At 38.2% G+C, this 16,223-nt stretch overlaps 1 protein-coding gene across 2 annotated transcripts in view; it reads right to left on the reverse strand.

Annotated features, from left to right (window-relative positions):
- Positions 1-237: 237 nt before the first annotated feature.
- Positions 238-16,223, reverse strand: part of LOC121378810 (neuronal acetylcholine receptor subunit alpha-5-like) — a 111,439-nt gene continuing 95,453 nt past the window's right edge. For both annotated transcript variants that reach the window (XM_041507136.1, XM_041507135.1), the window contains exons 5-8: positions 12,743-13,197; positions 10,725-10,811; positions 8,233-8,348; positions 238-4,659 (exon numbers count right to left, since the gene is read on the reverse strand). In XM_041507136.1, the coding sequence (XP_041363070.1) occupies positions 4,222-4,659; positions 8,233-8,348; positions 10,725-10,811; positions 12,743-13,197 (1,096 nt within the window). In that variant the 3' untranslated portion in view covers positions 238-4,221. The remainder of the gene's footprint in view (positions 4,660-8,232; positions 8,349-10,724; positions 10,812-12,742; positions 13,198-16,223) is intronic.

Raw genomic sequence — 16,223 nt, forward strand, 5'->3', positions numbered from 1 at the left:
TTCCTCTCAAGGACTATATGTCAAAACTACCAAATATTTGACATCGAATTATAGCCGATGATTAATAAATCAATTGGCGCTCTTGTGTTGTCCTTAAACAAAATAACTACTAATTTGTTTGACACCCAATAGGCTATGATTAATAAATTAATAAATAAACGTGTTCTAGTGGTGTCGTTAAACAAAATAAACATTAACTTTGTAGCAAAATAAATAAAGAAAACTTCAACAACACAAAAGTATAAAACTGACATTTATTGACATACATTTAATCTGGACATTAGTTTGCATGTTATAGAGTCTAGGCACATACATCATATTTGAGCCACAGCGCAGAGGCGAATCAATTATAGATAAGAAACATGTCTGTGTGTGTCTGTGTGTTTGTGTGTGTGTTATTTAGCATTCAGTGGAATAATCAATTGGAGTAACTGTATGAGTTATTGGAGAAAAGACAAGCTATTACTACTGTCTTAATACAGAGACATAACAAAACACATTTTAAATAAAATAACAAGAAACTCAGTTGATTGAGCATAATAATTGTACTTGCATCAAACCCTATCAAACATTTCTTAAACGCGAATATTATTATTATTATTATTATTATTATTATTATTATGTATTTAAAAAGTATCCAGTAGGAACCCATTAGTTTTGATTCTGTTAAACTTACCAATGTTTTGTTATTATTACCGACATACTTTTATGACGGTTTGTTTTCGAAATAAATAAAAATATATATACATGTAACGATATATATATATATATATATATATATATATATATATATATATATAGATAGATAGATAGATAGAGATAGATAGATAGATTCGTTTGTTTTTCGGTAAATTATTGTGACTAGTATTAACCTTCCTACTCATATAGAAAGACAAGAATGTTAGCGGTTTTTTAAATTGAAATTTCATAAATATTTCGGTAAAAGTATAAAGTATGTTTAGTTCTGCATGTGGCGAGTATGATATTGAGTATTTTATGATTATATATATATATATATATATATATATATATATATATATATATATATATATATATATATATATATATTGTCAACGTGAAATGTATTTTTAAGATTAATTCCCTCTTTACACTCAACTATCATCGTGGAATTTATTTTTCAAGAATAATTCCCTTGATCACCTTACATCAAACAAGCGTATACCTACAAATAGCGGTGTGTTACAGTTTTAATATCATTTTTGTTTGACGAGGTGAGGAATATTTCAGTGAATAATGAAGGGCTGTAATTGTAATCCATCAAATGAAACCAAACTACGTTCAACGTATACTCGAGTTTAAAAAAAAAGCAGAAACATATGAAAAGGTATCAAAATATTCTCAATGTACACAGGTACTCGCGGAATATTAAACATACATGTATAATTTATCACAAAGCAATGTTACAATCAGACAACAGTGTTAATATATTGCATGTTTGATTTCGTCATTTAAGAATAAAAAATAAAATATCTACGACATAGGCCAATATCAATTTACATCCAGTGCGTTTAGTATATACAAGTATCACAAGAGGTGCTCAGTTTAAAATTTAACAATTATAATATGAGGATGTGGTGGCACTGCGATTTGTCAAGAATTTATCAATCCTTAAAAAGACAAATAAATAAATAAATAAAAAACAACAACAAAAAAGCCCATATAAAATGTCCAACTGCGCTAAACGTATACTGTGAAATCACCTCTATTCATGGTGATCTAATTTTCGTGTAATTCGTGAACTAGTGCAGTCACCGAATTTAAGAACACAACGAAAATATAATACCTGTATATTTATACTACATATGCGATGCTACCTTTTCAACTAATGAGATTAGGTACCCAACGAAGTGTGTATTTTCGCAAAAATCAACTAAAATTTAAACCCATGAAAATAAAGGATTTCACGGTACTAGTATTTTAATAAAATAGTTCCTGAATTTTGTTATTTAACAGGACTAACTACCCACTGCATAATTTACATCACATAAACATTTTATAGACGCTTATTCACCTTAAGGTTAACGTTACAATCAAATTGTTAACAATAAGCCACACAGTTTCAAGTCTATTTTACTGTATACTTTGTATTCCAAGTAGCTAGTAAAAAAAAAGAGTGTTATTCTTACTTTTGCTTTCACGAAATCACCGCAAAACGTCTTACCAACGCTAAACTTTTCAAACTTTATTCAAAACCAAGGATCATCGTTATCCATACATAAAGTCATTCTAAAATATTTTCAAGATGTTCATATCATTTGCAGACGTAAAAACAATCGCACGAATTACGTCACTATTCAAGGAAGTTTACGCAAGTTTTTTTTTTTTCCTTTTAACCAAAAAACAGTTTTAAGGCAGGATATAGAATTGAAATAGTTTTTAATGGAAATGAAAACATCTTAACATAAAATTTAAAAAAAGCTACTAAAATCGAAGCCATGACAAAGTAATTTTCGTTTATCATTTCTGTTGACTTTTTTATTATGGTTTGTGACGCATGATGCAATGGCGCATCTGTTTACGTAATAAACAAACTCTCTTTGAATTAACGATAAAAGAGAAATGCCGGGCGGTAATTTCAGTGAAAACAAGTAACGTCAGAAAATTCAATTAGTATGTTGTTATGTACCGCAAATAGAACTTTTAACAAAACGAGGAACGAAATAGCATACCGTTGAGATTACATTTCGTGTGCACGTTGTACAATAAAGTGTGATGTCAATGCGCTTCTTCCGTTATCCGTACAATAATAAAAGTGCCCCCCCCCCCCCATGCCATACACATGTATATCTCGAGTCAAAATTACTTCTGCGTTGAATCATTTGAAATTTGAAAACAAAAACGCTACTGCTCCAAATACCGCCCCCCCCCCCCCCCCCATAATTCTTGAATAATAATAATTAAAAAAAACCATCGGTAGTTTTCTACCGTGAACTAGGAATATCGACACAGCTGTACTTATCCAGTAAGCTCTGTCATATGCTGGTTTTCATTTAGTAAACTAGTCTGGGAGTGGCAGTCCTCTGTCTGGCGATGCAATAATTAAATATTCAGTAAAGAATGTCCTCAGGAGTGGATGTCCTCCTATAGACGAGGCAAAAGATAGAGATTCATGGAATCAACCACTATTTTGCCAAATGCCCATTCGATTCTGTATTGTACAGAGCTACGGCACTGATCACGTATTACGACTTTGTCGTTCAGATCAGATTGATGTTATTTTTTTTCATAATACAAAAAGTAAGCACATATTTCGTATAATTTGTAAATAGCTAAATTTGACACAACTGACAATATTTGTCCTTTTTCTCTCTGTCTTATTAATCTGTGTGTGTTCATGTTGGGGAAGGATTTATGTTTTGAATAAAACATATATTTGGTCTAATAATGCATTTATAATCCATTGGCGATTGTGAGTGTTACATATTAAAAGAGATTTCATAAAGCAAATGGAAAATGCGAGATTTGGTTATGGCCAGCGAATAGGGGGGCTTGTTGTATAAAATAACACTCGTGAAATTGAACTTATTGTAACATATACTTATACCGGTAAATACTTGGTGTGCATGGATTGATATATACATGTAGTTGCTTGTGTATCAATATTGTTATAAAGAATCTGCAAGTTATTATGCATAGCAGTATCGAGCACTGTTAACATCTAAATAACAATACCATGTCTTCAAAAGAGCCTTTGATATCATAATCAGAGAGATGTCGGCATTGACAAAATATGATGTCATAAAGTTGATGTTCATATGATGATGACAATGATGATAAACGTGCAAACAGTGCATTTGTTCTGATGTATAAGGTCTTTCGGAACATACAAAATAATACTACTACTAATAATAATAGTAATAATAATATGATGATGATGATGATGATTGTGATAACTATGACGATCATGTTGGTGATAATGCTGATGATAGTGGTTGTGTCAATGACGGTGACGATGATGACACGGCGTGTAGACATGTGGGCACAAAACCACGTGATGGAACACTAGTAACTGAAACACCACTTACTAGACGACGCTGATGCCGGTGATGATGATAATAATGATAATAATAATGGTGATGATGATATACTTAAATGTACATTTCTGTGGGCAAAAAACAATGTAAACAGTTTGACGACCATCGTGAAACATGATGACGAATTAATTCGTTATATTTGTTTTGTTTTTTATCTCTCTTTCTTTCAAGCCATTTCACCAAAGTCGACATTTGACTCATGCGTGGTCAGCGTAATGATAGGCAGTAACACACACATGGACACAACGATCGTACTGAGGTATACTAGAAAAAATATCCTGTCGAATATCAGTCCAGCCGCTTTCCACTCCTTTGCTACTTTGTCCTTTTTATCCTTCTCCTCCAGTCTGTTTCTATACACTTTCAAGAAGTCCATCAAGTCAAGGAGGTGATAGTTAATCAGAGCCAGTTGCCCGTGCTGCTCGTCTGGAGGCCCCTGCTTCTTCGTGCGCATCAACAGATCCGACGAAACGTCGTGCAGCCATTTGTTTTCACCATTCACTCCAACATACTTTCCCCCATGCGTCTTCTGTTGCTGATTTCCGAGAAACGGCTGTATCAGATTGTCCATGCATAAAATCTTGCCAAAGAAACTGAAAAGCACCTGGAATAAAAAAAGTTTGTTTTATTTAACGACGCCACTACAGCACACTGATTTTTTAAATATTATTATCGGCTATTGGACGTCAAACATATGGTCATTCTGACACTGTTTTTACGAGGAAACCCGCTGTCGCCACATAGGCTACTCTTTTACGACAGGCAGCAAAGTATCTTTTATTTGCGCTTCCCACTGGCAGGATAGCACAGACAATGGCCTTTGTTGAACCAGTTATGGGTCACTGGTCGGTGCAAGTGGTTTACACCTACCCATTGAGCCTTGCGGAGCACTCAATCAGGGTTTGGAGTCGGTATCTGGATTAAAAATCCCATGCCTCGACTGAGAGCCGAACCCAGTACCTACTAGCCTGTAGTCCGATGGCCTAACTACGACGCCACTGAGGCCGGGTGCACCTGGAATAAATGAACAAAAATTAAAGCAGATATCTACCGGCCTCGGTGGCGCAGTGGTTAAGCCATCAGCCTACATGCTGGTGGATACAGGGTTCGGCTCCAACTCAGATCGAGTTCTTTAGGGCTCAGTGGGTTGGTGTAAGGCCACTACACCCTTTTCTTTCTCACTAACAACCAACCAACTAACAATTAACCCACTGTCCTGGACCGACAGCCCAGATAGCTGAGGTATGTGCCCAGGGCAGCGTGCTTGAACCTTAATTGGATTTAAGCACGAAAATAAGGTAAATGAATGAAAAGCAGATATCTTAGCAATTGATGCACACTGACCAGCCTCAGTAGTGTGGTGGTTACGCCAGCTAGCTTAAGGATCTAGTAGGTACTGGGTTCGCACCCGGTACCAGCGCCCACCCCTCTTCCATTAGAAAAACCTGTCTCATGCTATTAACAACTAACCACCAGCAATGTCTTAGAAAGAAAACTCAGATAGTGACAACGTGCTAGAACCGTAATTTAATTGAGTTAAAATGAATGAAGTGAATGCAGAATGCGGTACGTTTTATTGCCCAAGTTACGGCTATTGGCAACAATAAAACACAACAAACACTTGGCGTATTTGGAGAGACAAGGATCGGGGTGTACGGGTGAACCTGATAACTGGCATTTTCAAATGTCATGAAGGAACATTGCCTCACTGAATCTATTTGCTATGTTATCAGGACTATCATGAGTAGTTATAGAATATTAAACGAGCTTCCATTTCCTATCATATCCGGAGTGAAATCATTTTTAATTGTCACGAAAATTATCTCACTAGACACATAAACGTGATACGAAATGGAAGCTCGTTTAATATCCTATGTATTACCCATCATCGATTTTAATTGATATCACTAAACTCGTTTGATTAATGTTCCGTTAAGGTGGTAATGACGTCGAGGTGTTACGTCCCACTTTATGTTCTAGTTGCACGTAACACTGTGATACGTACCAATATATATATATTTTTAACCAAGTTGGTAATGATGATGTATCTTATAATATAGAATGCGGTTGTATTTGGGACGTTTACATTGACCTAACTGAGCTGCGGTTTTATCAGTTCCATAGCACTGTGTGTTATCAAGTTTGACCGGCCTCGGTGGCGTCGTGGTGGGCCATCGGTTTACAGGCTGGTAGGTACTGGGTTCGGATCCCAGTCGAGGCATGGGATTTTTAATCCATATACTGACTCCAAACCGTGAGTGAGTGCTCCGCAAGGCTCAATGGGTAGGTGTAAACCACTTGCACCGACCAGTGATACATAACTGGTTCAACCAAAGGCCATGGTTTGTGCTATCCTGCCAGTGGGAAGCGCAAATAAAAGATCCCTTGCTGCTAATCGGAAGAGTAGCCCATGTAGTGGCGGCATCGGGTTTCCTCTCAAAATCTGTGTGGTCCTTAACCATATGTCTGACGCCATATAACCGTAAATAAAATGTGTTGAGTGCGTCGTTAAATAAAACATTTCTTTCTTTTATCAGGTTTATGCGTGGGGCCACAGAGGTGAAAGATATGAAGAGCTGATAGATTGGCAAGAAATGCGATGGTTATATAAGAAGAGAAAAAAGGGGGGGGGGGGGGGGAATAATAATAATAAAAAACACCCGGTGTAATAGCCCAAAATATACCCCCCGCCAAACTATACCCGGGATATAAACTGGACTAGCCCAAAATATACCCAGGGGTATAAAACAGGCTAGCCCAGAATATACCTCTCTAGACTGTATAGCAATGTCCAGAGGTCTGTTTTTCATCATAATTGATATATTTTGGGCTAGAGAATATCGAAATATCTTCTAAAATCAATAATCTGTGACAGTTTTATTTTTATAAAAGCAGTAGTCGCTTTTCTTTTAAAGCGTTTATTATTAGTATTAATGTATTTATTTTGTAGACAGGTTAGCAATAAAAAATGAGGGTTAAGGTTAGGGATATGGGTTAGGATTAGGGGTATAAAACAGGCTAGCCCACTTTAACCCCGGGTATAGTTTGGCGGGGGTATATTTTGGGCTGTTACACCGGTACAGCCTCATAATTATTGGTAATGGCATCGGAACGGATTTAAGGCTGGTAGGTATTGTCCGTATCCCAGTTTCGGCTCCACCCAAGTGAGTGGGTTACTACACCCGGTGGAAGGTGCAAACCAAATACAGCGACCGATGCTTCTTAACTGTTACAACCGGTCTCGGCGGTGTCGTCGTTAAGCCGTCGGACGTAAGGCTGGTAGGTACAGGGTTCGCAGCCCGGTACCGTTTCCGACCCAAAGCAAGTTATAAAGACTCAATGGGTAGGCATACAAGACCAATACACCCCCTCTCTCTCTCTCTCTCTCTCTCTCTCTCTCTCTCTCTCTCTCTCTCTCTCTCTCTCTCTCTCTCTCTCTCTCTCTCTCTCTCTCTCTCTCTAACAACTAACCCACTATCCTGGACAGACAGCCCAGATGGCAGAGGTGTGTGCTCAGGACAGCGTGCTTGAACCGTAATTGGATATAAGCACGAAAATAAGTTAAAATGAAATGAACTGTTACAACGGTCACGACTGGTATATGCTACGTGCCTGGAGAATTTGTTTTTAATTAATTTTAGAAAGGAAAAAAAAACGTTTCCTAGCTTAATAAGAGGCGTTCTCCCTCGTACTAATCAATCGACATTTGTCATAGACATGCATATCAGACAGTCGGGTAACTTGTCCACGACAACATCATTGGAATTTAAATGGATAAGCACGGCATAAATTATGTAAACAACTGTAGAAAGTATTAACCAGTCATTAGCAAAATTCGCTATCTGAATTTCTTAGCATAACAATTAAAGATAATAATGATCAATATGCACTGGTGTTTAGGCGACAGTGCAATTATTGCGAAACATAGCATGCCGTATTCATTAATGGATATATCCTATAGTTTATGTTATAAATTTGTCAGCGCAATAAATGACCTTCTAATTATCATTAACAACCTTATTTAAAGTTTCTAAGTATGCGTACCTAGGGTCCTAATTCATCAAACTCTTGCAACTTTGCGATCTGACAGTGCAATCTCACAAGACTTGCACGGACAATGCGATTTTGTTTAAGAGAGCCCTGTGAATGAGTCCCCAGGATTTAATGCTAGTCTTACCTTTCGCAAACAATTGGGAACTGGTCTTCTTGCTCCGTAGAATGACATGTTGACCACAAAGGCATTTAGAAACGATGAAAGCGTGATCAGTATCATGTTTAGACAGTAGTAGGTACCTGCATAAATCATAACAATAATTACTAGAATACTGCTACTACTAATGATGATGATGGTGGTGATAATATTCATGTAATGACGTTGATAATAATAATAATGATGATGATGACGACGACGACGGTGACGATGATGACAATGAACAAGATTACGATTACGATTAGTCTACAGAAATAGCCTGACATTATCTACTGTGCAAATCAGTCATATATGATTTAGTGCATGGTCTTACGTAACTCAGTAGTAAAGCGCTCCCATGATGCGCGGTCGGTTTAAGATCGATCCCCGTCGGTGACCCCACTGGGCTATTTCTAGTTCCAGCCAGTGCTCCACAACTGGTGTATCAAAAACCGTGGTATGTACTATCCTGTCCGTGGGATGGCGCATATAAAAGATCCCTTGTTGCTAATCGGAAAGAGTAGCCTGTGCATTGGCGACAGCGGGTTTCTCCTCTCTATCTGTATGGTCCTTAACCATGTCTAACGCCATATAACCGTAAATAAAATGTGTTGAGTGCGTCATTAAATAAAACATTTCCTTCCTTCCTTCTTTACCCAGCAGTGATACCGTAGGTGAAATATAGGACTTTAGTGAGGTACCTACCCAATGTGGTACAGGAACGGAAACAATTCACTCGATACATTTACTCAGAAGTATTACACTGAATAAAATACTGGACTTTAATGAGATACTGGATACCGACGTATCAGTGTTACAGCACTACTCAACGGAGGACTAGTAGCTGGAAGAAAGTGGTCTTTGTGAATACGCAACTGTGATACATTACCTTAACTACTGGATGTCAGTTACATACTTATCCATGAGTGGGTTAGTAGCCACAGCATTGTTGTTGATTTTTAAGATGCATATCCAACTGTGGTTCATTAGCTTAACCTACGAATTTCAGTTATATACAGTTACTTTCCCGACAGTGATCCAATAGCCGCAATATTGTGTTTCTTTAAGATGCATATCCAACTGTGGTTCATTAGCTTAACCCAAGAGTTTTAGATCTATACTTACCCAACAGTGGTTCGGTATCCCCAAACAGATGGTTCGGTTACCTACCAGTTATATACTTACCCATCTACATTGTGTTTCTTTAAGATGCATATCCAACTTCATTAGCTTAACCAAATAGGTTCATTAGCTTAACCTACGAATTCCATTAGCTTAACCTACGAATTCCAGTTATATACTTACCCAACAGTGATCCAGTAGCCACGACATTGTGTTTCTTTAAGATGCATATCCAACTGTGGTTCATTAGCTTAACCTAAGAATTTCAGTTATATACTTACCCAGCAGTGATCCAGTAGCCACAACATTGTGTTTCTTTAAGATGCATATCCAACTGTGGTTCATTAGCTTAACCAAATAGTTTCAGATATATACTTACCCAACAGTGGTTCAGTATCCGCAACATTGTGTTTCTTTAAGATGCATATCCAACTGTGGTTCATTAGCTTAACCTACGAATTCCAGTTATATACTTACCCAACAGTGATCCAGTAGCCACGACATTGTGTTTCTTTAAGATGCATATCCAACTGTGGTTCATTAGCTTAACCAAAGAGTTTTAGATATATACTTACCCAACAGTGTTCGGTATCCGCAACATTGTGTTTCTTTAAGATGCATATCCAACTGTGGTTCATTAGCTTAACCTACGCATTTCAGTTATATACTTACCCAACAGTGATCCAGTAGCCACAACATTGTGTTTCTTTAAGATGCATATCCAACTGTGGTTCATTAGCTTAACCAAAGAGTTTCAGATATATACTTATCCAACAGTGGTTCGGTAGCCACAACATTGTGTTTCTTTAAGATGCATATCCAACTGTGGTTCATTAGCTTAACCAAAGAGTTTCAGATATATACTTACCCAACAGTGGTTCGGTAGCAACAACATTGTGTTTCTTTAAGATGCATATCCAACTGTGGTTCATTAGCTTAACCAAAGAGTTTCAGATATATACTTACCCAACAGTGGTTCGGTAGCCACAACATTGTGTTTCTTTAAGATGCATATCCAACTGTTGTACATCAGCTTAACCAAAGAGTTTCAGATATATACTTACCCAACAGTGGTTCGGTAGCCGCAAGATTGTGTTTCTTTGAGAAGCATATCCAACTGTGGTTCATTAGCTTAACCAAAGAGTTTCAGATATATACTTACCCAACAGTGGTTCGGTAGCCACAACATTGTGTTTCTTTGAGAAGCATATCCAACTGTGGTTCATTAACTTAACCTACGAGTTTCAGTTATATGCTTACCCAACAGTGATCCAGTAGCCACAACATTGTGTTTCTTTAAGATGCATATCCAACTGTGGTACATTAGCTCGACCAAAGAGTTTTAGATATATACTTACCCAACAGTGGTACTGTAGCTGCAGCTGGCGGAAGATTGGATTCCATCAGCAACAGCAATAGGAAGAATGCAACAAATATATTAATACCTGGAACAAAAAGAAGAAGAAAAGAATTCAGTTAAACAATGTATAAATAAAGATCTAAACATATACTGGTTGACGAATGGTATTGTCGTGGATTGCTCTCAGACTACCTAAGATACAATTAAAACACATCTAAAGATTCAATTCTTCAGTTTCGCGGCTGCAACGTTTCTCGAATGTCTTTGTTTTCTGAGGCTGGGTAGTGTATACAGTCAATGGACATCGTTACAGCCGCGGGTGGAATAGTGATATGTTGTCTAGAAATGTATGCCCTAATGACCCTCGAGACGTTTCTCATAACTCAGTATATGCTTCTATGTATATGCTAAATTGTATTATGTTGTAATGAGGTGAGACTCTAATAAACTATCTATCTGTCTGTCTTCATTTATTTCCGGGTGTAACATTGGTGGCTTTAATCGAACTATACATGTATAATCGAACTATACATGTATAACCAATCAGGTGATAAACGATAAAAAGATAAAATCATTATTGCATATAGACATTTCGCATGCGAAAATGGATGCAAAACATATGCACAAATAAGACAAACAAACACCATACTATTCTAATGACTAAATAAGGACTAATTATGGGCAATACATGTGATGATGGCACGGCTGTGAACAGGCCACTATAGACTCAAGTACCACATGTACACACAGTTCTGAATTTGAGAGACTGGACCATGTGATTGTGACTCTACCATTTCATGCAACACTGTCGCCACTACCAGGACCAGATGAACCCCTAAATGAGAAACCATTGGGTCCCAAGGAGAACCTGCAGCATTTGTTCGAACTACTGGGGTCCCTGTCTGAGCGTTCCAAGAAGAAGAAGAATTTAACCGATGAGTTCATTCGTTCTGCAGTATTGCCGAACATTCATTGATTCGTAATTGGGGCAAGATATAGCCGAGTGAAAGAGCATTCAAATGAGTTCGGTGAACGTCTTTCACCCACAATTTTGACAAAGAAATAAAACGTTTATTTTGTTTAACGATATGACTAGAGCACATAGATTTACGAATAATAATCATTGGCTATTGGATGTTAAACATTTAGTATTTGACATATAGTCTGAGAGAGGAAACCCGCTGCATTTCCAATTAGTAGCAAGGCATTTTTTCACCATCCCACAGACAGGATAGCAGACACCAAGGCCTTTGATATACAAGTCGCGGTGCATTGGCTGGAACGAGAAATAGATCAACGAACTCGCCGAGTGTGATTGATCCCAGATCGACCGCGCGTCAGTTACCGTTTTATGATTGGGCTATGCCCCGCCCCTTGATTGCCATTGAATGCGACATTCAAAGTTGGGTGTTATTTCGTATATTGCTACTGGCTGCCAATCGGTTGGGGCAGATCATTGTGTATGCTGTCTTCCTCTCAACAGTATCTTGTTGGTTTTTGTTCTGGTCACACAATTCAGACATCTGTGACTATGGCCGGGGTTAAATAATAGACGAATACAGATGAAAACCAAACTAAATTGTCATCGTCATGGAATTGAACAAATGCACACATTAATATTTATCAAATATGATGTATTGCAGTTTTACCTTATTACTTATTGCATTATTAATAAAGAAAGCATTGTGGTAAGGATCGAAAACAAATTTAATAAAAATAAAGAATCCCAACCAAAAGACACAAAAACCGTCCTCCTCCCCCCCCCCCCCCCCCGCAAAAAACAAACATACAACAACAAAATTAATCAGTTAATAACAAAACAAAGACACAAAAAAAATACAAAAAAGGACAAAACCAAAACAAACAACAACCCCACAATAACAACGAAAACAGGCGCCGATTGAAGTATATCTAACCTACCCCCCCCCCCCCCCCTCTCTCTCTCTCTCTCTCTCTCTCCAAAAACTTCCACAAATCAGACCCACGTGTTGTTCCCCTGTCTGTTTGTTTACTCACCTAGCATGAGCTTCGCCGGCGACTCTGGGGGAATCCAGAAGAGTACGAGCGTTAACGACGTCAAGAGAATGCAGGGGAGTATCAAAATATAGTTGTAGAATGTGGAAACCCTCTGAAATACCAGGGTGAACGTTAAGTCAACATACGGTTCCGGACAACACGTGTACTTCTCGACATTTTTCTTAGCCGGCGCCTGAAGAATCTGCCAGGCGTTGCTGGGAACGTACTCCGTCAGGTCGATCTGCACCTGCTGTCCGAAAACCTCCAGGTCCACCTTCGTCCCGTCGTATGTCCAGGAGCCGAATTTCAATTTGCATGTCTGAACGTCAAACGGAAATGACGACACGTCGATCTCGCACGAGCTGCGGTACACGGCCTGCGGCATCCACAGGATGGAGCCGGTGTATGACACGACGCAACTGGCGTCTCGGTGTTCTTCCAAACGAGTGTCTGCACTGAAAGAACAAAATACACAAGTGTACATTTAGAAATTAAAGTCGCAGACACTAGTTTCTCGGTGTTCTTCTAAACGAGTGTCTGCACTGAAAGAACAAAATACACAAGTGTACATTTAGAAATTAAAGTCGCAGACACTAGTTTCTCGGTGTTCTTCTAAACGAGTGTCTGCACTGAAAGAACAAAATACACAAGTGTACATTTAGAAACTAAAGTCGCAGACACTAGTTTCTCGGTGTTCTTCTAAACGAATGTCTGCACTGAAAGAACAAAATACACAAGTGTACATTTAGAAATTAAAGTCGCAGACACTAGTTTCTCAATGTTTTTCTAATCACGGATCACACAGATAATGAGAGAGGAAACCCGTTGTCGCCACACAATGGACTTCTCTTATCGATTAGCAGCAAGGGATCTTTTATATGCAGCATCCCACAGACAGTATAGTACATACCATGTCCTATGTTACACCAGTTATGAAACACTGGCTGGAACGAGAAACAGCCCAATGGGGATCCTCGACCGACCGCGCATCAAGCAAGCGCTTTACCACTGAGCTACATCCTTCCCTAAAACATTAACGAATGTGAATTAAAGGCCGTTGCACACTGAACGCGATTTTCGTCGCGTTTTTCGGTGCGATTTCACGAATACATACTCGAACTCTGACGAAGTTTATTTGGGGAATGCATGTACAGGTTCCCGCCAGTTCACTCTCGTCCAGCATGGAGGGAAGTGGTATTTTGCCGGTTCTTCAACACGACTTGTCTTCTGACAGCGAAGAAGTGACCTTGTTGTTAATGACAGTGCTACATACACCGGTTTTGAGTTCACCCAATGCTAACTAAACGCCAACGCTATGGTGAATATAATTTATTTCGTGAACTTTCGTTAGATTGTGAATGGTTTTTCCCATACTTTGTTTTTGTACATGATTAATAATATCTTCTTTGCTAACCGTCTTGCAGGACGACATCCTGGTCGAGAGAAATCATCTCAGGAATGAATGGGAGTAAAGTCAAATTCTATATATAGCACGCGATTTCGCCAGCGATTACGCAAAAATAGGATCAGTTCCTATTTCCAAAAGATTGTTGCGTAAATCATGGCGACAATCGCGTTTGGTGTGCACGGCTCTACGTGAGTGTCTCTTTTCTATATCCCGGTGAAAATAGTTGCGAAATTCGCTGCAAAAATCGCGACTGGTGTGCATCGGCCTTAAAGATACAATCCCACGTTTGCTGCCATAAAGAGGTTTCGCAACTGCACCGTTATTGTTTCGGATTGTGATTGGTCTTCACTGTGCTTGTAGTTAGTGACGTCACAGCTGTTTGCTTCCGGCGCTATTCGTTTAAAAGGCCCGCTGTGTGTATTAAATATCGTGGCTGATATATAATTTAAAAAAATAGTAATGATAAATAAATAAATAAATAAATAACACCTCTGATAATGCCACCATCTTTAAGTCTGTAAACCGTGCCGATCTGCGAAACTAAGCTAGACGATTAGTATTGCTATCGAATCATATAAGGCTGAATTTACGAAGCCTGTTTTTCTTAAACGCAGGTGTTTAAGCATTGTAAATGTATGTAGTGACACGCGTGTAAGACATAAACAGGTGTTTAAGCATTGTAAATGTATGTAGTAACACGTGTGTAAGACATAAACAGGTGTTTAAGCATTGTAAATGTATGTAGTGACACGCGTGTAAGACATAAACAGGTGTTTAAGCATTGTAAATGTATGTAGTGACACGCGTGTAAGACATAAACAGGTGTTTAAGCATTGTAAATGTATATAGTTATACCCGCATAAGACAAAAAAACAGGATTTGTAAATCCGATCCATTATAATTATCCGTAACAGTAAAGGTGTAGCTGCGAAAGCTTTCTCATGTAACATGTTTTAGACTATCAGACCCTTTAACGACTAAAATAACTCTTTAGGAGGCCCCTACATCCAATTTGTTTTTGATGCTCCCACATTTTATTTCACTTGCTAATATGTTTTTTTTTCATATGTACGAAATTACTGGGATGTAAAATCTAGGTTAGGCTATGACGAATATCAGGACGACTATTAATATACATGTAACTGTCTGGGTACGCAGGTATTTATGTTCTGAATGAGGAAGTGCATTTAGTTTGTATTTTTTATCGTTAAAACGACTCTGTAAGACAGACCGACACGTTTTATAATGACCCTAAACTCGGAAAACATCCCTTTGTATATTAAGACAATAAACAAATATATACATACAAATATATCCGATCAGGGCCCCGTTCCACGAAGCAACCTTAGTGCTAAGGTAGCAATGCACTTAAGGTGATCTTAGGACTAAGATCGATTTGCGGAACGGGGTCCAGGCTCGTTTGTAGGGAGAGGAGGGGTGGGGATGTTGGAGGATCAGAACCCATCCCAACTCAAGCAAATTTTATTCTCGTTTGTTCTCGTATCTTTCCGGTTAATCATGACTTTAAACTTGGGCAGTTGGGATATTTTGGGCTGCTACATCCCTCTACCCTGCTAAAATTACTGCATACGCGTTTGCCGACATGTAACCACAGACATATATGTCAGATAAAAAAATATTTAAAAAAGACACTGGAGAAACCAAACTCCATGACAGCCAGCACTGTAATCGACAAATCCATTAAGCGTGAAGCGGCCATAGTTGTCTTTGACACTCATTGAGTTAGTAATAAAATAATAAATGTCCCTTGTGCCATTAATAAAACACCAAATGTCCCTTGTGGAATAGAAAAAAATCGATTCCTGTTGGCCAGGATGTTTTGATTTCGACATGGTTCTTTGTGACTGACAATATATAATAGTGTTATATAATCATATATTACAATACTCTGCATATTATATAGTGTTATGTTATGCTATTGACGTTTACGCTATGCCACGTTATATCATATAACATTAACTCACAATGAATGAATGAATGAATGCAAAACGGCAGCACGAAAAATGCATTGCCTATTGGTTGTCAAACTATGGTACACGCAAAAATTAAGTG

Source organism: Gigantopelta aegis, chromosome 8, assembly GCF_016097555.1.
Source record: "Gigantopelta aegis isolate Gae_Host chromosome 8, Gae_host_genome, whole genome shotgun sequence".
In the NCBI taxonomy this organism is placed as follows: domain Eukaryota; kingdom Metazoa; phylum Mollusca; class Gastropoda; order Neomphalida; family Peltospiridae; genus Gigantopelta; species Gigantopelta aegis.